Below are 20676 nucleotides of genomic sequence, written 5' to 3'. Positions count from 1 at the left end.
TTCCTGATCTTTTTATTAATTCCACAGAATCCACAGTTACAGCTTATGTCCTAGTGTGTTGTGCTTGGAGCAGAGAACCCCGATGAGTCCGGCAAGGTCTTCGCTCTCTACAACCCTAAAGACCAGTGGAAGGAAGGTACCCTGTGAACGAATGGAGGCGTCTAGTGTAGCAATTTCTTCAGGAAAAAAATAAAGAGAAGAAGGGCAAAGCAGCAAGGCAAAAAGGGGCCTGGATGGATGGTGGGTTTATTTTCATTTGCTGGACTGTCCTGACATGGCCCTCAGTGTCTGCTGAACAACTCAAGCAGCACGAGAATGATGACCTCATTGTTTCTGCTAACAGTGACGACATCACCTGTGACCCGCCAGGAGTGCTCTCAGCCTCCGGACTTTGTCCAGAGCCTCCTATCTTCAAAGCTGCAATATTCTCCCTGAGTGATTTTCTCCTTTTCTTTAAGCTTGGCACAGTCAGAGCTCTTGGTGTTCGAGCAACACATCTCCAACCAAATACTGTTGCTGCCCAAGACGGGCGACTGGCAGCTGCCAGGGCCGTCAGTGTCGCCCCTGCTCTGACTTTGTCAGGGAACAAGGCAGCATTGTAGCTCATGGCACCCGACAAAGAGCTCATCACTGTAATTAAAGCAAAGTCGCGTGTCCTGCTGTTTTGTGCATCGTCTCCCTTCATGTGGACAAATAAGCTAGAGGAGTGGCATATGGAGGGAGACCAAAAATTGAATATAATATCCCCACGCTTACATCAGCAAGGGCAAGGAGGAGCACTTCGCCGTGCCTCCGTTTGCCACAGGACCATCTGCACGACAAACCCGCGGTGCCGGAGCGGGAGGCATCACGTTCCTGCCGCTGCTCTCCGGCAGTCTGCACGCACCTCCGTCTCCACTGAACCCTCGGGTGGCATGGGGCGAGCCGGCCCGTAGCCTACCTTGTCAGACAGCAGGTCATTTCTACCAAAGTTGTGCATACGAGGATGCCGTTCTTGAAACAGACACCTGGCTGGGTGGAAGCTTCGGCTCTCGAAGCTGGAATCCCTAGCCCAGCTAATGAACTCATTCTGACAGCTGCGATCTTACATGATTTTTCGAGGGAAATTTCGCCCTGAGCAGGGAAATTAAAAAAAAAAATAGACCAATAGCTGGGTGAGTGTGTCTCTTTTCACCTTCATTTTTCCTTTGACAGGACTGGGACACAGTATAAATGATATGACATCTGTAGGAAATAGATTATTTATTCAGTCCAAAAATTATGGTGCATCAGTGACGTTCCAGGCCCTGAATGTACAATTGTGAACAGACCAGATCTCCCGGTGCTTATACTTGAATTTCCTGCTGGATATGTGTTCTCAGATCTTCAGCTAGAGGAGAGACACTGGCAGATGGGGAGACTGGGTCACTGATTTTCAAACAAAAAAATTATCTTAGCATTCTGTCTGGACAATGCTAAAGTGAGCTAGTATCCCTTATTAGTACAGCAAGATATTGATAATATCAATACCAAGCAGGATATTGATAATACCAGTACACTTACTTGGTAACTTTCAATTTTGGAAGGGTGCACGCACATACGTACAAGCCTATTCCTCCTAGAGAAAGCTTTGCAATTACTTCACACCTTTGTAGGCAGATTTTCGCCGGAAAGGGAGAGAAGAAGGGAGGGGCACACTGACAGAGCGTTTGCTACGGGGCCAGCACGATCACCTAGGGGGTTTCATTTGGTCTTTCCCCAAAGACGGACAGTAGGTGTTACTAGCCTCCCCTCACATAAGAAACAGAACTCCCGTGGTTCAAGTGACCTGTCCAAAGGTGAAACAGCTGATCACCAGCAGGACAGAAACTGAATCCAAGTCTGTCTTATCCCATTTTTCTGAGTTTATAGCACAGGATTGGGACATGCATGGAGACTGGTTTCTCAGCCCATCGCAATCTGAAAGCAGCAAATTCCAAGAACTAGTTAGTCTTATCAGGAGCGAGCAGAGGGACAGCAAGGATGAGGGGCCACTGAGAGCACGTGGGCGTGGAGAAAGAGATGATTAAAGTAGGAAAAGTCCCATGGAAACACACGACAGAATGAAGCCACTCAACCCAGGCAGCATATGACCCCACCGTGTGCCCCCAGTTTGGGATGGTGTAACATTTTCCCATCTGATAGTCAGAATAATAAAAACCATATTTCCCTTAATATATGCATATGCTAACTTCAGTTTCCTTTAAGACACAGAACTACTGTAGGAAACATTACAGAGATAGTGGCATCCAAGTGGGTCACCTTACCAGAAACATTTTTGCTTTGGTTACCTGCGATATTGACATACACGGGACCATTCTGTCCACAAAACAAAATACAGGAAGTGTCAACTCACAAAGGCCAAGAGTTACATATACTCACTTATATATACTTATACATAAATATATTATATTATATATATGAGTATATATGTGTGTGTGTGTGAGTATATACTTATATACTCAAATAGGATATTTAAATTTCTGAACCTTTCTCCAAATATCTTTCTTCTACCAAATTCATCATTTTATCCTCTTAACAGTAAATGATACAAAAAACTGATATAAAACTGATCTAAGAAAGGGAAAATTGTTTTTCTTAATCCCAAACTTAAAGGCATTTGTTCTGCATATGAAAGAATATATAGGTGCCTAGAAGCAGAGATAAAGGTGGGTCCTTTCCTATTACCCCAGTGTGGGGAGACCACTGGAATTGACCTTTTGACTACTCCTTTACTTACTCATTTATTCAGTCAACACGTACTTATTGAGAGCTTAATCTGTGTCAGACATAAGCTAGATGTTGAGGACAAAATAGGAACAACACAGGCAAACAACCAATGCAGAGATTATCCTCTCCAAAATAGCCCATTTGGGTAATATAAGTCACTCTCCTCAAACAAAACAGGGGTTAGACAGCTGGATCTTGCAGTGATACATTCCCATTTCCTGGAGTTTGCACAAGGCTCTTTTTTCTTCAAAGTCTGGGTTGGTCCTGTAATGTGCTCTGACCTTGAGAGGGCACGGGGGCCATCAGCCGAACCCTTAGGGTTAGACCACCCTCTAAGAATGCTGCCAAAAGCAGTGAAAAGATAAGGGACAACATCAGTCTCAGTAGAATGGTGCTAGAGATGATGGGTCCCTGATATCAATCATGGTATGCCATATTGAGTCTCCTAAAGACGTGGGAATTTTCCATATGCCATACTGAGTCTCCTAAAGACCTGGGAATTTTCCAGACTGGGCTCAAGTCTTCCCCAGGACAATAAAGACTCAGAAGACCCAGTGTGGGCAAAAGGGCACCAGGGTGAGGGGCAGAAGATTAGGACTTCTCACATCGTTTGACTTTAGATATAATTTTCCATCTTATTTATAAAGTTGGGCCATCTTTACATACACACACACACACACACACACACACACACACACACACACACACACACATATATATTTGGGCCATCTCCAGGGTTCCTTTCAACTGTAATAGTCTATGATCTCTCTGAATTGAGAGATGGAGAAGATTGAAACATTAAGAGATATAAACATAACCAAAGAGTAGTATGAGCTTCAGCGTGGATTTCCCTGACTTAGGAAGGGGACTAGGGGCCACTTCAGACCCTTGGTAGATCATTGGGTAAATCAAACGAAGGGGTGTCCGGGTGGCTCAGTTGGTTAAGCAACTGCCTATGGCTCAGGTAATGATCCCAGAGTCCTAGGATCAAATCCTTCAATGAGCTCCCTGCTCAGTGGGGAGTCTGCTTCTCCCTCTGGCCTCTCCCCATCTCCTGCTCTCTCTCTTTCAAATAAATAAGTAAAATCTTAAAAAAAAAAAAGAATGTCAAATGATGATCGACGTGCAAACTGTTCAACAATGGTGCATCCATGGGTCAGAACTCTTGGTCATTTACCATGTCACAAACCTTCCTATATCTGGGGAAAACATATTGTTAAGGGTCTTTGGTACCATAAGCCTTGGGTCATTCCATTCCCAGAGGGCAGAAAGAGGGGGAAAATAAAAATCATGAAGTATTCTTAAGTCATTATTAATTTTGGTCCATGTCTTTAGAATTTTTGCACGATGGCTACTTAGTAATATTTCTAGGCGACAACAGAAGAAGGTGGGCTTTCAGTGTCCCAATGAAGAAGAAAAGGTTGTGACTGGATAGCACATTGTCAGTCATCAGGGAGAGGTGGGAAATCTTAGTATAAAGAAGTAGCAACCAAGTTCCTCCACGTGTCCATGGAGTTTGACCACAGACAAATCCATTATTATGATTACATTATTATCACTATTATTATTATTATTATTATTATTATTATTATTCCAGTCCTACCGAAGGAAGGGCAGTTCAGATGTATGAAGGAATTCATCCTCACAGAGGGTTGAGAAACCACTATGGCTAATGTCTATATTTTTTAATAACATCTTGACCAGCAAATTAAAAAAGAGATTTGTTAGAAAATCCTTTGACTTGGTGTCTGCCTCTGGGGGTCCTAAACGTTTCATTCTTTGGCTTATAAAGTAACCTATTAGATTAATTAAAACCTGTTGAAAACAATGACGTCTCCCTGACTTTGGCCAAGAATTCCCATAAAACTGGCGTCAACTGTCTCATCCTCATGATCTGGGGAGCGGGATAAAGAAAAGTCTGTCACAGAGCCCCTCCCTTTGAATGGATACCGGAAGCCTGGACTTACCGCATCGCGGCATATTCATTTTATATCTTCATATCATGAAGATCAACACAGATGGAGAACCAGTGACGTCCTCCAGTCCTTGAGGGTGAAGGCAACAGTCTGTTGTGATCCAAAGACATGGAATGGGCCACTGTTATGGCTAATACTGACAGCTGTCACTACTGAGTCAGAGAGAAACTGGATATATTTTTCATTAGAAAAAAAAAATAAACAAATATGTCACCCACCCTGTTCCTACAATTCATTGTAGAGTCAGAAGAATGGGTTTAAAGCTCAGCTTCTCTAGAACCCATTTGGGCAACTGTTTGGCCGAATCCACTAAAACGGACCCAATAATCCCACGGTTAGGTATATACCCAACAGAAATATGTGTATATGTTCACGTCAAATACTATTTGTAATGGCCCCAAACTGGAAATGATCCAAATTCGCCTCCAGAGTAGAAAGGAGAGAGGGTGGTGTATTTAGGAAATGTGATACTATACATCTGTGATTCTATAAATGTACCTGACAAGAAAGACCGATCTCACCAGTGTAATGCTGAGCAAGAAAATTTAAAAAGCACAGAATATGTGCTGGGTGATTCCATTTATATTAGGTGCCAAATGGTGAAACTAACTCATGGTGATAGAGGGGAGGGCTGGTTATCCTGGGGGGATGTGGGGTTCGTGCCTGGAAGGTGACATGAAGGGGCTTCTGGGGGCTGGTCATATTGTGATCTGAGTGCTGAGTTCATGGGCATATCCTGTCTACTAAAAAAAATCATGGCGTTGGACACTTATGATTTTGCACTTTGGGGTCTATATATTATACTTCAATAAAGAGTTTTACAAATCCTAGTTCCACTGCTCTGAGGCATCAGAGAAGTCCTCTAATCACTCCATGTCCTCCTCTGTAGAGGCCGTGGAACGAATTCCTCTGCGTGGAATTAGTGACGGGACCCACAATGCACAGAGCACAGTGGACTTCTGGTCGGGTGTCACTTCTGTCCGTCGGAGAGCGGGGCAGCCCCCGTGAGGCTGTCTCTGAGGACGGGAAGGAGAATGTCAGAGAGCGGGTGGGGGCCGCAGGCGGAACCGGGAGCTGCTGGTGTTTTCCTCACCTTCCCAAGCACGCGTGGAACATATATTTCCAATGAGCTGTGTTGTTAATCCTCAGCAAGGCTGAGGAGGTACTGCCCCCGATGAAAGCTGCACAGCATAACGAGAACAAAGATGTTCTAGACCTGGGGAGTAGAAGTGGGGGGTGCCAGGTGGGTGGAGAATACATCGGAGCAAGGGCAGAGCGGATTCAAGCGTGCCTCAGGGAGGAGGGGGTCCGTCAGAGGGCTGTTTCCCAAGAGACGCTGTTAAACCAGCCCTTGGCTTTTGGATTCGAGTTTCATATCGGGTAACTATAGAGAATATATCTATATGCTACGTGTATGAATAATACATATGCATACATGTACACACGTGCCCGAGTGCATACACATCTATGCAAAGATTTATGAATGGGGACGGTCACAGCAATACGATTTACCACCAGGAGATGCTAGAGGGAAACCGCTGGATGCCATTCACGGCGGATGCTATGCGGGTTTTAACCATTTCGTCTAATGCGCTCCTTTGGTCGTTGGTCAATCATGCGGCATCCTCCTCAAGATAATATTTTAAGTGAAAAACAAATAAACATTGGAAAACCAAGAGAACAGGTCTACCCGTGGACCCCCTCGGGATCTGTAGACCCGACATGAAGAACCCCATGCAGCCTTTCAAAATGCCACCGAAGAAGGACGTTTGAAGACACGAAAGATGTTTCTGAGATGTTGGTGAGTAGGACATCGGGGAATACAAGATGGCCCTGGGTGGGTACTGGGTGTTTAGGATAAAGTCTATCAAAGTGTGGGCCACAGAACCGGGAGCATCAGCAGCCCGAGGGGTGCGTGTGAGGACGGTGAGCTCTGAGGCCTCACTCCGGCCCTGGGGAACCCACACGTTTGACGGGATGAGGGCAGGGAACCTGTGCTCTCACTAATTCGTATGCACTTTAGAGACTGAGAAGTACTGCTCTGAGGCCAACAGGAGTTACCTCAGGTTTGGAGGGGCGGATGTTGGGGAGATTTTTTTTATAGTGTTTATTGTTAAGTATATATTTTTCTTTAAAGTTTTTATAATGAACATTTATTATTTTTAAAATAAGAAAAAAATTATGAAGACAGAAAGAAAAGCCAGATTTATTCCGTGGTACATTGGGAATGATTTCCAGATGCAAATAACAAAATAAAAGCACCACTTGCGAGGAATTTCAAGTTGTCAAATAAATGAACTAAAAATTGAGCAACACAGAGCCTGTGAATTGTGTATACTAATGCCTAGCCAAACATCAGCATTCAAAGGAGAAATTACTAAGAAGAAATGTATTTAGAGTGAATTCAAGGCTAGAAGGCCAACAGTGAACACAGCTGTTATGCATTTCTGAGCTGGAGGGAAAAAAAAAAAAAAAAGATTTCAAAGCCACAGCCAGGAATGCCTGAACTAAAATCAGGAGGCACGGATCTGGCAGGATCTGTGCTCATATCTGTGCTCACGGCGAAGGGGCATCTGAAAGTCTGGTGTCCCACACGTCTTGCTGGTGCAAAGGGAACCCAGTCCCCAGAAGACCGGCGGAGGGGTCCAGCCTATCTGTGCAACTCTGCACAACACACAGAAAGATCTGTCTGCCCTGGGAGCACTCCTGTCTCCCCTGGGAGCACTCTCTTCTTGCCCCATGAAGGGCCGCTCAGCAGCCTCAGTGAGGAGTGAACTTGAGCGAGGATACAGCAGGCCCGCTGGTGTCGTGGAAGGTCTACTGCCCCACAGCTCAAGCCTCCATCCAGGTGACATGGTCAGCATCCCACCAAGGCACAATATTCCCAGCTAAGGGGGGTCTTCCTCTCCCCCCCTTCCTCTCCATCCAACACTCATCACCAAGGCTGCCCGGCTCTTGACTCAATGTCCTCTCTCCTGTCCCCCGCCGCTTCCGGACCCAGGTTCCCTGCACTGCCCACCTGCTGCAGTCACTGCCTCCATCCAGGCCTCTCTGCTTCTGGTTCTCTCAGCCTACAGGTGTGACCCCGCATCCTGCCACCAGACTGGTCTTCCACAAATTACAGATCTGGTCCTGTCAGCCGCATTCTGTTATTCTTGGCTGTCCAGATGCACGATGCTCTCTCTTGGCGCTAGACGTTGGATCACGCTCTTCCCACTGCCTGGAGAATTCTCTCCATCCCAACTTTACCTTGCCTACTGGTATGCAGCCACTTGGGACTTCTCTTGGGAATTATGTTCTCTGTCTTCTCCAGTTCTCCACACTCCCATGGCTCCCGATCATGTTCTCATCTGCCTGTTTACAGGTCTGTGTCTTCCGTAGTTCCGTGTCATTTGAGGGAGAACGCACGGGCAATAGCCAGTGCAGTGCCTGGCCTATAGTAGTCGCTCAATAAATATTTCTGAGTTAATTCATTAATTCAGGCTCAGTTTTTCCACCTAGGAAGAGTATTTGCCTACCCAAAAGGCCTAAGCTGGGGCCCTTCCTCATCTCCAGATCCAAACACCCGGTGTGAGCCACCCACAGACGGACCATTTAAACGTGCAACAAAGGGTGTTTGTGTCCATTCCTGCACATAGAGGCAGGCCCAGCCCCACAATGAAGTGTCTCCCCTATAACCTCACTCAGAAGCCAGGGTCAGTTCTAAGCTAGAAAAGGAAATAAAGGTGAGTTCTTCCTTCCTCCCTCTGTGTCTTCAGAAAACTGTGGATGGGCCTGATTCTGACTCCATCTGGCTCTGCCTCCATCCTCTTCAGAGCTGGGATGAGAGGTCTGACACAGAAGGGCCAGTCCATTCCCCACGGCACCTTGGGCCCTGCTCCTTCACAGCCCTTATCAGCTGAGTCAGCTGTGGCCTCCTCGCTGGAGAAAAACGGGTGGTGATATCTCTTAATTACACCAAAGATAGCCCTTTCAGCTTCCACTTTTCTTCTCATGGCTCCTTTGAACAGGGTTGTCAGTAGACATCCCAACAACAAACCAACAAATGTGGTCCCTGAAAGCAGTCCACGGCTCTCCCTGCCTGGTGAAGAAAGCAGTTTTCTGCTTGTCAGCATGTGGTCTTTTTGTTCAACTAAGACATGACCCCCAGCCTTGACTCAGTGCCCAAACATGCATGTCAACTAGCTGTTTGTGAGGTTAACCTCATGGCTCCACACTTGGCAGAGGATTTTCTCTCTCCCTTCCTCATTTCCCACGTAGAATTGGGACAACTGTGATGGAACTTGTCCGCCTCCAGAGATGGACTTGGGATTTTTGTGCAGAGGAGCAGAGGTGTGGCGGAACTAAAAGAGCCCAGGTTCAAGGTCTGCTTCTCCTTTGCCCTGGCTGTGTGGCCTGAGACAAGACACCTAACGTGAGGCAAGGAGTAGAATGATCCCAAATGACCCCTGGTGCTCACCTTGGACGAGAAACCCCAGGTAGATGGGTACACCACTTCCACAAGCTGGAAGTTCTACTCCAGCACGGCTCCCCATGGGGCCAGGGCATTCTCTGACGCACCCAGCCTCCCATTCCGTAGGTCGGTGGCAAGCCGATGCTAGCTCGGGCTTCTTTGTGAAAGTCAGGTGTTAAATATTCAAGAGGTTTGCCAGTCGGTAGCTTGAAATTGGTCACTGTAAGAATACTTTCACCAAAGGAAGGGCAAACATTACTAATTGGGGCTTCCCTCCCCCTGCAAGAGCCTGTGGAATCGTAGACAATGTCTATAAATCTGGGTACCTGTGCTCAGGCTGCTGGACACCCCCAAAATTTGATTATCTGTCTACTGAGAGATCATAGTCAAGCTGGCTTAAGACAGGGGAACCGTGGCAGCTGAGGGCCTCTCTGGCAAACCTAGATGGTGTTCAGCTCTCTGTCCAGGCCCTGGCATATCTCTCCTTAAAATGATGGGATTTTCATTTTTGGCTGACCCCTGGCTTCTACATGTTCTCTTTCTCCAATAAAGTCTATTCCTTACTCCATGCCATGTGCTGTTTTGAAATCCATCCAGACCCCTGAGTCATAGTAGGTGGTAATGCAGAAGGAGCTCAGCCTACATGACAACTCTGTTTACACCTGTCCTGCATGATTCCTAGCCTCGGTTCCTCAGTGACACAGTGGGGATCTAGTACTGGCTTCCTGAGGGTGTGTGTGGGAGTCCAGTGACAAATCACGTGGGCACGCAGTGCAAACAGGAGAGGCCCACAGGGACTCCGCATTCACACATGGCACAGTGCCGAGCTCGGTGACTGGCCCTCAAGACTCCTAGGCTTGGGTCTTTGCAACGCCACTCTTGTAACTGAGTAACCTTGGGCACGTTGCTTCAGGTCTCTGATTTTAGTTTCCCCATCTGAGAAGTGGGTACAATACTTTGTGGGGTTGTCCTAAGAACTAACCAGGAATTCAATTGGGGTGGGGGGGTGCCATGACTGGCTTAGATCCCGACACTTACTAGATGTTGGAGATGCTAGCTGAATTCAGAGACTCTTCAACTCTCCTGTCTCCAGGGTGCTAATTCAAGCTGAAATGCCAGATCCTTTAATGTTCACGAATAATTAAATATAAATTCAGTCTGAGGCCAAATGTACATAACGATAAAGCCCTGGGAATCTTTCAAATTGAGAACTGAAAGGGTGATAAACTCAGGGCTAAAAATATTGCTTCCTCCATAGGCTCCGATGCCTTTATTTGCCGGAGGTATATCATGGAGGGCATTTTTGCATATGTATGTATTTGGCAAACAACCAAACAACTCAATTATGTTTTATCATTAATTAAATTTTACAGAAAGAGGGCAACATTTGCTAATGGTGAATATATGCTTTTATTAGACTTTGTCAGAATAACTTGAAATTAAGTCTGTTCGGTTGCGAGTAAAGTTTTGAGGTTTTTTTTTTTTTATTTCAGTGGCTTTTAAATATTGTATGTATGAACAAATATGGGAATACAGCCTCGCTCTCCCTCTCTCTCCCCTGCCCCCACACACCCCACACATAACCCATCAACATCATCTCCCACAATCTGCTAGGGATACTTATGTGACCTGACATAATGGTTGACTGCCAACGCATTTATCTGCTAGCCTCACAGCCATTGTGGAAAATTAAAATTTGCTAGAAATATCCAGACCAATCATATAATGGTCTATTAATTCCATTCTAACAACAAACGGGCTGTGATCACTTCAATCCGTAACCAGTGAATGCCTTATCCAACCAGCCATGGGCCTAACCAGGATTCAAGTCAAAGAATATTTGGGTGCCTCCTGGGTGTTAGGCTGCATGCTGTATCACTACACTTGAGGAGTTACAGTTAATACAAAGATAAGAAAAATACAAAAGAAACTGTCTTGCTGTTCCAATTGTGTTACATGAGCACAAAGAGGTCCAAACAATGTGTAAAGGAGATCAAACAAAAATTCCCAGGGGGAGACTCTATCAAAAATGGGCTCTGGCTCACTCTGCCCAAGAGAAATACAGTTTGAGCTAAATAAATACTTAAAAATTTTCTGGTAGCCACATAACAAATGAAGCAAAAAAAAAAAAAAAGATTAATTTTAATCACACCAATGTATCCAAAATGTTTTTATTTCAACAGGGCTCGAGTATAGGGATTATCAGTGAGGTATTTTCTGCTCTTTGTGAGTTTGTACTACATTTTTGAAATGCTCTGTTTACAACACATTTACGTATCAATTTAGATATTATATTTCCATGAAAAGCATCTGACCTGTACTAAGATGAAAATTTAAGTTAAGAAGGTAGATTTCACATGGGAAGTTGTTCCAATAACCGAATCAAACAGTTTTAAAGTTTAAACTAACATTAGCTAAAATTAGATAAAATCTAAAAATGCAGCTCCCTGGTTGCCCTGGCTACACATCAGGTGCTCCAAGGCCTCGTGTGGTTAGTGGCTATAATGCTGGGCAGTGTGCACAGAAATTTCTGGGAGGGTGTACATGGTCCACTAGGCAGTGAGGACATGTATGTAAATGCACACACGCCCCGTGGAGAGCGGATGAAGGGGGTGTGTCCCAGGAAGAGGAAAGGGTTCAAAGTCATAGAAAGAGGACAGGTGTATATACCCGTGGGCTTGCTGAATGTAGAAATAACCTGGGCGAGTCAGTTCAACAAGAATTTTTGACTATTGAGCTCTGGACATGTTGGTCTCTCACATTCAGATTTCTATTCTACAGACCAGCCAGGACTAAGTTGTAGTTATTGAGCAACTTGGCTAGTTGTTTTTTAAAAGGAGAAATGAAACAGCTGTAAATTTCTGGAAAGCGGCATGTAGTCAGACTTGAATAAAAAAAGTGAAACAGTGGATTTTAAAAGGGGTGGAGGGCTGATGGGGGCTACCCAGAATGAGTCAGGCAGTACGATGGGGCTGAGTCAACGTTTCAGTGGGAGGGTAAGATGCGGCAGCACTGGGGGTCCAGTTCCAGAATTCTGGCCCGGCTTCTGAGGACAGAGCTTGGCACTCATGGGTTCTCAAAGTGATGTGAATGACTCTTAAACGGAATAAAGCAGATTCAATTTTGAGACACCAGATTCCTTGGCACCTGTTCGCATAGGTGGGCATAAGCAGGGAGGTATAGATCACCTGGACGTGGGGAGAACCCTAATAAATCATTTGCTCGGAATTCTGAGGAATATTTAGGAACTGTCATAAATTATCCTCATGTATGACTTGCATTCGTGACACAGCCAAAGCAGAGTCCTGGTTGAGTGATTTTCATGATTTGGTCTAATGATCTATGTTGATTCCCCTTACGGAAAGCACATGGTCCAATTACATATTTCTTCCATTCTGGGTTAAAGATGTCCTTCTAAAGGCCCATTCTACCAATTTATAGGGGATATAAAAAAAGGATTTTCAGTAAAATGTACTTTCATTGGTTTTGATGAAAAGGGTTTGTGATGAAAGTAGAATCTCTAATAAGCATTTCATAAATGACTTGTCTTTCAAACTTAATATAAAACAGAATAAAATACGTCTCCCAAAGACCTCCTTGCTGCCTCACAGATTTAAAGTCCCCTGCTCTCAATCAATCAGACCCAAGAACTCAAAAATCTCTAAAGACGTAATCAAATATTTATCAGTGAAAGTTGGTAAAACTAAGAAATTATTTATGGTTCAAATTTTGAAATAGTCACACTTTGAAGGGGGAGGGGAAAAGCACATGTTGGGAACTACACATCTCTCTTTAGGGCATCCGCCCGCAGATCCTCGCTGCCATCTGGAATTCAGAAGCAGGAAGGACATCACAGGTTTGAGGCAGTGTGTTCACAATTGGGTCTTTAACTTGTTTTTCAGAAGCACTGAGAGAGATGATGGAAAATCAGTCTCCGAATTCTAGTAATTTAGCCACTTACCAACGAATTAATTATTTGGAAGATAAATAAATTATGCATCAGCCAAAACTCTGTCTGACCCTTAGAGCTCCCCGTGTGGCCCTTCTGTCAATATACAGTTCTACATGGCACAGCCTCAGCTAAGAACTCTTCCCAAACTCCGACCCCCTGAGAGTGGATTCACTCCCACATCCTGCTTTTGATGCCTTCACTCTGTAGTATGAGTCTCGTTTCTTTCAAGGAACTCAGGTGGTGACAAAATATGACAAAAAGAAAAAAGAAGAAAGAAACAAAGACAAGACATAGACACTTAAGGTTCCATCCATCCTCCTGAAGCTCAAGACAAACAAACAAAAAAAATAATTTTGTGGCGGCATGCCAATTCCTGTGTGTTTTGGGATCATTTTGGACTCAGTTAAGATTAATTTTTTCCTAACATTGTATCATGAAATTTACAAACAGAGGAGAAGTTGAAAAAGGCTTTCAACGATCAACCTTACAGCCACCGCCTAGACTCTACCATGAACATGTTACTGTACTTGTTCTATCATCTGTCTATCCATTTACCCAACCCTCTATCCCTCTGTGTGTGTGTGTGTGCACGCGCACGCACGCGTGCATGCATGTCTGTGCCCTTCAAACAATTTAATTTAATTTAATGCTGTTTTAAAGAAAGTCATTGTTAGCAGAGGCATTTCATTCCATGGAAAAGAATTCTCAAATTGTACTTAGTAGTGCTAGGCAGGCAAGTTAAGAGCAGAGCCTATGAAATCGCAAAGAGTGGGCATGGAGCTCATCTCTGCTACTAACTGACTGTGGGACTCTGGGCAGATGACTATCCCTCTGAGACTCATTACTCTCAGGAGGCACTTTGGAAGATGATCCTCATGGGGTTGTTATGATGAGAACTCAACATAATAGATGAAAGGTGCTTATACTTTAAAGTATTGGACAAATAATGCATTTGTGATGATTTTTCCATTCTTCTGCAATCCCATGGGATTGATGCCTTTTGTCATTAACCCTCCAGCCCCTCATGCAGTGCCTTATACATAGCTGATGCTGAATATGTGCTTATTGATGTAAACTGATGTGAATTTCGGAGATTTTCCCACCTAGGATGCTGCGAGCACTTATTAATGGAGAGAAGCAAGTACAGTCAGCTTCAAAGGCACAAGACAAGAAAGTTAGTTCAGGAAATGAGATGGGAGCAGAAGAAGAGACAAGGAAAACCTGGCCTGTAAAGCAGAAGTGTTTATATTAGCTTCAGTAAAGGAACGGAATCCATCAGTGCCCTGTCCCTTCCCTCGGATCTCATCTTTTCGGGGCACACCAGCAGACTTCCAGCTGTCTCCTCACGGCCTCAGAAGGCCCTTGTGCTCATGCCCAGGGCACAGGGAAGGCTGGTTGTGCTGGTGAGCTTACACCTTTGGGAAAGACCTTCAACCAAAGACGGATGGGTTGGTGTATAAATACCCCAGCTCCCTCCCCTGTGGCATGTGCTTACCACCGTTTCCTAGCATTTCCCCTTGGGATTGCCATGCAGTCACCAACAGACAGCCGGACAGCCGCAGTTGCCCTGATAAACAGGCCTCTCAACTGGTTCCTTTCCTTCCCTCTCTCACCTCCTCACTTCCTTACCTGTATTCTTTTCCTCTCCTAAATAAACTACTTGCATTTGAGTTCTTGTCTCAGGGTCAGCTTCAGGGGGAAACCAAAGTGACACACGTGTCTTTATGCTTTCATAACCACAGAGTCTCTTCTTTAAATGGCATCCTGAAGTCTGATATGTGATATTTCAAAATTAGAGCTGCCTGACTCAGAGAGTTTGGGTGGGTGGGTAGGATTTGTTTCCTTTCTCCCCACCTCCCCGAACTCTCTGAAGACACCCGGATACTCTCTCATAGTTCAGCAGAGCATCACTTGTTAGCTATTAGTGGAGTTGATGAAGGTAAGGCATAGGATATAAAGAAAAGGATAAGATGAATGAATAAAACCAAGCAGGGACAAAGAGGAAAGGAGTTCCTTCAAAGGCATAAAAAGCACAGACATAGTTTTCACACAGTAGTACAGTTATTCACTACTTGGTGGTGCTCATGCTGTTGGTCCATAGCTTCCCTTAAAGTAGGACTGGTTTAGGCCAGTGGTTTTCAACCATGGCTGCCCATCAGAATCACCTGGGATTTGAAAAAAAAAAAAGTTTTGATGCTTAGACCTCACTCCTTGACCAACTCAATTGATCTTGCAAGGTGGAGCCTGGTGTCTGTATTTTAAGTGCCCCAGGCAACTCCGTTGTACGGTGGGGGTTGAGAACGCCAGGCTTACAGAAATGTCTAAAGAACAAGGTTACAAGTTGTGCCTCTGAAACTGTTCGAGGCAGAGTCTTGCAGACTTGAGGAATCTGGCCCTTGGGGAGTGCCACCCTTGGCTTCAGGGACACCTACACAAGGGCCATCACAGTGGTTAGGGCTTTCCAAAGGGTAGGGTACATCAACCCCACTGCTGCCCACTTGGAACAGCTCTGCTTCCTTCTGCATCGTGTTCTGGACTCCTGGCAAGATTTTGCTTAAAAAAAGGTGCCTTTGATACAGTGGTAGTTTAAAATCACAAATATGGTGATTACCAAGACATTGGATTATTGATGCCTCTAATTTCCAACAGAAATAGATTTCTAATAGTCCAAGTTACCCTCACTTCTGGTCCAGATCACTCTAAGACAGCCCTCTTGGCAGATCTTTCTGTGTCCACTCCTCCTGATCCCTCTGTTCCCACAAATCATCCCCTATGAGACAGCCAGAGGGTCTTTCAGCGCACACATAGGGTGACCTTCCAGTGGTTTCTTATGTGTACACAATGAAATCCCCACTCATCATGGTCTCTGGAGGCCCTATGACAGGCCAGCTTCTCTGACTTCAACTCTCCTTGCTTGCCTTATTGAAGCCATCCAGACATTTTGCTCCCCAAATACACCTCATTTTTTTTTCCCACCTGCAAACCTTTGCACGTGCAGGGCCCCCTGCTAAGAATGCAGCTTCCCCAGATCTTCCCATGGCTGTCTCTTTCTCATTTTTCCAGTCAATCAAACAACAGGGTCTCCGACAGCCTTCTTGGCCATGTTTGTGAACTCTTCTCTCCCTCTATTCCCTGGTCTAGCCATTTAGTCTCTTTCTGAAGAGCTGTTTCTGCTCTTCACGGAATTTCTTATCCTTTGCAATTTTCTTGCTTATTTACGTGCTCATCAAAATATCTGTCTTTCCACTACAGTCCAAGCTCTATCATAGTCAGGGTTTCTGTGCTGTTCATACCAATAGTCATCCAGTCCCAATCTTGGAGTCTGCCATAAGACAGATGCTCCTTACTTATGTAATAAATGAATAAATGATCCAATAGCACCAGCCATTAAGGTCATTCATTGAACTAACCCACCACTGTTCAAAATCTGTGATGACCAAAAAATATCAACTGGTTTGAATTTGATTCTCCATGTTGGCTTTTTCTAGGGGGAGAGGATATACCGACCGGGTCATCAGTATTTCTGCCCATTTAGCAGCAAACATTTCTTCCTGGAAAAGTTATTGCCCTGACTCATGCAACATTGTTTTCTGGATCTGGTTAAGTTGATTTAGTTCTTTTGGTCTGGTTTAGTTTTTAGAGGGTTGACCTAGTGGTGCTCCTGGACTTACACCTTTGAAAACCAAGATCTAGGGACTCCTGGGGGTCGCAGTCACTTGGGCGTCTAACTCTTGATTTTGCCTCAGATCATGATCTTGGGGTCGTGAGATGGAGCCCCACATTGGGCTCTGAGTCCCACGTGCAGCCTGCTTAACACTCTTTCTCCCTTTGCACTTCCCCCTGACTCTCTCTCTCCCTCTCTCTTGAATAAATAAATAAATCTTTAAAAATAAAAGAAGGAAAAGAAAACTAGGATCTAAATTAAAAAGGCCATGGATGATCACACTGCTGTACTAGTAGTGTAGAGAGTATTGGGCTGATGACCTGGACATGATCTTAAAAGCGACGAGGCTATTTAACCAATGACATCTCCCAGATGCAACTTTAGCACTGTTATCTGCCACGTAGCTCTCCAAAGCATGATATTCAAAGACGTTATTATTGGATTTTTTTGTAAATGCTTTTTTGTTGTTGTTGTTTGATGGCCTTTTGTCACTCTCTTATTGGCAAAACCATCTGGCTAGTTACCATAGAGGAATAAAGACCGATTTCAGGGGGCCACCAAGACAATCACAGTCAGTCTGCCTCGTGTATGCGCTCCTCTTCATAAAAACATGCCTTTGTTATGTCATTTGTCTTTTGTCTGACTTACCTTGCCAACATCTCGTGGGAAAGGTTGTCTCTGATTCTCTGGAATTAAAATGGGAGATACCACAATGGACCTCTTTTGTCTTGGGACAGGAGAAGTTCTTGCAAATTTAAATATATCCTAAAAGAGAAAACAACAAAACCAGTTGAATAAAATCCCCCACGGAGAGAATGTATGAGTCTGCTCTGAGCTATAGTTCCTTTGTTGTGAAAGCATACAGCTGTTTGGACATTGTTAATTTTATTCTATCAAACCTCATTAGCGTTAGCAAGTGCATCGTTAGAATCATAGTAAAGCTGACATTGTGATTCACAATAACTATCATTAAGCTCTTTAATCCCATCTTCTGAATCATTCTATTCCTCATGTCTGTGTTGATTTATATGCCCTTCAGTGTTTGTAGATTCCAGCTCTTAATCTGCCCAGCGAGGAGACTACTCACCTGGTCACTAACCCACAAAACCCGCTGGATATAAAAGTGACTCTCCTCATGGCCAACTGCAAGGTCCTTACACTCACAAATGAACAGAGATGAAGGGGTAGTCACAGAAGTCCAGACGAGGTCAGGCATTATGGGGACTCCTGGTGGATGTTTTCTCGAGGACTCTTCATTGTAACTGTTGGGATGCACTACCAATATGCTCAAAACTTTGACGACTAGAACAACACTGTCCAATTTCTGCCTTATCTGTAATTTACCTATTCAATGACACAAATATGTGCCAAAGAGGAAACTTTGTATCATAATTTAAGTGAAGTGATGAAGTGCCAGTATTGCTTTCCATAAAAAGCAGGAAACCATGAAAATAAACATATTAGAGACCGAATGACGGTATTCAATTCGAAGTGGAAACTCGAGGGCAAAAATAAGCTCCTCTTTGTCTTTTTAAATTTTAAAAAAAGATTTATGTATTGATTTGAGAGAGGTCAGGGAGGGGCAGAGAGTCTCGAGCAGAATCCTTGCTGAGAGCAGAGACCGATGTGAGGCTCGATCTCACCACCCTGAGATCAGGACCCGAGTTGAAACCCAGCATCTGATGCTCAGCCAACCGCAGCACCCCGCTGCCCCAAAGATCTTCTTTTTAACAGGGAGAAAAGAAAGGCATAGTGGGGCATGAAAATGTTGTCAGCACCAAGCTGAGGCTTTCCGCCTGATCTGATCAGAGAACTGAAAGAGGAATATCGTGTTCGGTGCATAAACTAGTCTCGGTCCGTGCTACCTGCTCAGCGAAATTATGTTATATACCATCAAATGTAAGCACCTCAAACTTTGGACAACACGTCCCTACCAAAATCATGTAGCAAATGGTATTTAAATACCATAATTGATCCATGCCCCGCAAAAGTATGCGTGTATATGTATGCGTGTGCGTGCGTGTATGTGTGTGTTTTAAAGGAAAATCTATATAAGGAAAGTTAAACAGGAAGCCAGACCAACTAAGGCTAAGAAGGCTTCTATAATTTTTCTCTAGATTTTGGTGGGAGTGTAATTTGATAGTCCTCTTGTGGAAAGCAATCAGGCAATATTTATTGGAAATCTTACAAATGTACATAGCCCTTCACCTGGTAATATCAGCCCTAGGAATACATTCAAATGCTAAATTCGAGAGAAGAATAAAATAGCATGCAGAAATGTATTCAGCAAGACATTATTTATCAAGGGTAAGAATGGCAAACAACCCAAATGTTCAATGCAAGGCGAAGTTGAATTGGGGCCCATCAGCAGGAGATACTCTTAGATAGTTAGCAGTAATGCCGTCTAGAGGAGCAGGTTCTAATCACGACTACCACCTTCGGCTGCTTCCACAATCGCCAGCACAGACTACTCTAATAATAACAATTTCTCACGTGTGCCCTGGACAATCCGCTGGGCACATTACATGTGTCCACTCTCATATGTGCAATTAAGTTCTCAAGTAAACCTTATCCCTCCTCGACTAATGAGGAGTACCAAGTTCAGAGAGACGATGTGACTTGCTCGATGCAGAAGCTAGCAGGGAGAATACGTAGGATAAAATACGTAGGGAAGCACAGAACGGCATACTGGGCACCTCCTATCTTACATAAACTATAGGGAGCGTAGAAGAATAACATTTAAAATCTCGATGCATGAGTGCAAATAAAGACTATTTGGTTTCTGGGAAGACCGAATAATTACTATTCAGGTAAAGACAGAAAACTGGAGGGGTGTGTGTGTAATAGAGGGGAAATAACAAGGGTTGGAACTGTAACAACAAACCCACGCGTCCAACCAACCACCACCAACAAAATAAGGCAGCCCCCCCACCCCCCAGGCAAAATGCAGCGTAGAGAAGGACAGAACGGAACAAGCAACGGTAAGACAATGAAAAGCACAGTGGATTATATCCGGGGAACGGTGATGTGCACAACATCTGTGAAGATTCTGTCGGTTTGCAGAGGGAATGACAAAGGAATAGAAAATATGTAAAATACGTACAACTTATGAATCTCATTTATAATGAAAGAAATCTTGAGGTTTAGATGAGAGAATGCCTCAGCAAGCACTATGAAAAGACTTAAAGTTCGATGCAGGTAGGAAGAATGGGTGATTTGGCCCCGTGACCCGGCAAAGGCAGGCTTCGGTTCATGATGACGGTATGTGTAGATGTCTCGAAAGTCACAAAAAGGCACACCGTGTCATCAAGCACAAACTTCCCATTGTTTATAGTAGAGGGCTGATGGGTGTTTGCAGGTCTGTGGATGGGTGAGAGTTTTGTCCTCATGGGGACCGAGGGGGTCAGGCTCCTGAGTCCCCGTCCCTACAGCTGGTGGCCTCCCCGCTCACCAGGGAGCCAAGCCTGCGGTGGCCAGTCCCTGTCCCCAGCTCTCATGGCATCCCAGAGGCTTAGTAACCGCTGTGTCAGCCCTTGGGTCTTAAGTGCCTGAGAAAAGACACAGGCAGCCCGGAGCCTCAGAATGGCAACAGCACATGTGCAAGGGAGCGGGGTAGAGGTGGGAACGGCTGATTTGAGAGACACTTCCGTGTGCATCAGAGAGCTCTCCACGGTGGGCACGGTCAGGAGTCCCGGGGACCGGGCCGTGCTGTGTCTCCCAGCCATTTGCTTTACGATGACAAGGACCTCAGTAACTATTTATCCTTGGATGTGTTTTCATGTCAGCGGCTCTCTTTGTCTGTGACTTACGTGTAAATCTACAACTACGTGTTTGTAGACAAATGCCTACCTCGATCCTTGCCTCCGCGTCTAACTTTGATCAG

The 20676-nt window shown here is 44.7% G+C and overlaps 1 protein-coding gene across 2 annotated transcripts in view; it reads right to left on the bottom strand.

Annotated features, from left to right (window-relative positions):
* The window catches only part of CDH13 (cadherin 13), a 1398954-nt gene that overhangs the window by 526490 nt on the left and 851788 nt on the right, over positions 1 to 20676 (bottom strand). For both annotated transcript variants that reach the window (XM_032325075.1, XM_032325076.1), the window contains one exon: positions 17442 to 17558. In XM_032325075.1, the coding sequence (XP_032180966.1) occupies positions 17442 to 17558 (117 nt within the window). The remainder of the gene's footprint in view (positions 1 to 17441; positions 17559 to 20676) is intronic.

This window comes from Mustela erminea, chromosome 19 (assembly GCF_009829155.1).
Source record: "Mustela erminea isolate mMusErm1 chromosome 19, mMusErm1.Pri, whole genome shotgun sequence".
NCBI classification, from domain to species: Eukaryota; Metazoa; Chordata; class Mammalia; order Carnivora; family Mustelidae; genus Mustela; species Mustela erminea.
Note: the sequence above shows the minus strand (reverse complement) of the source record. Positions and strands in the feature narration are given on the sequence as shown.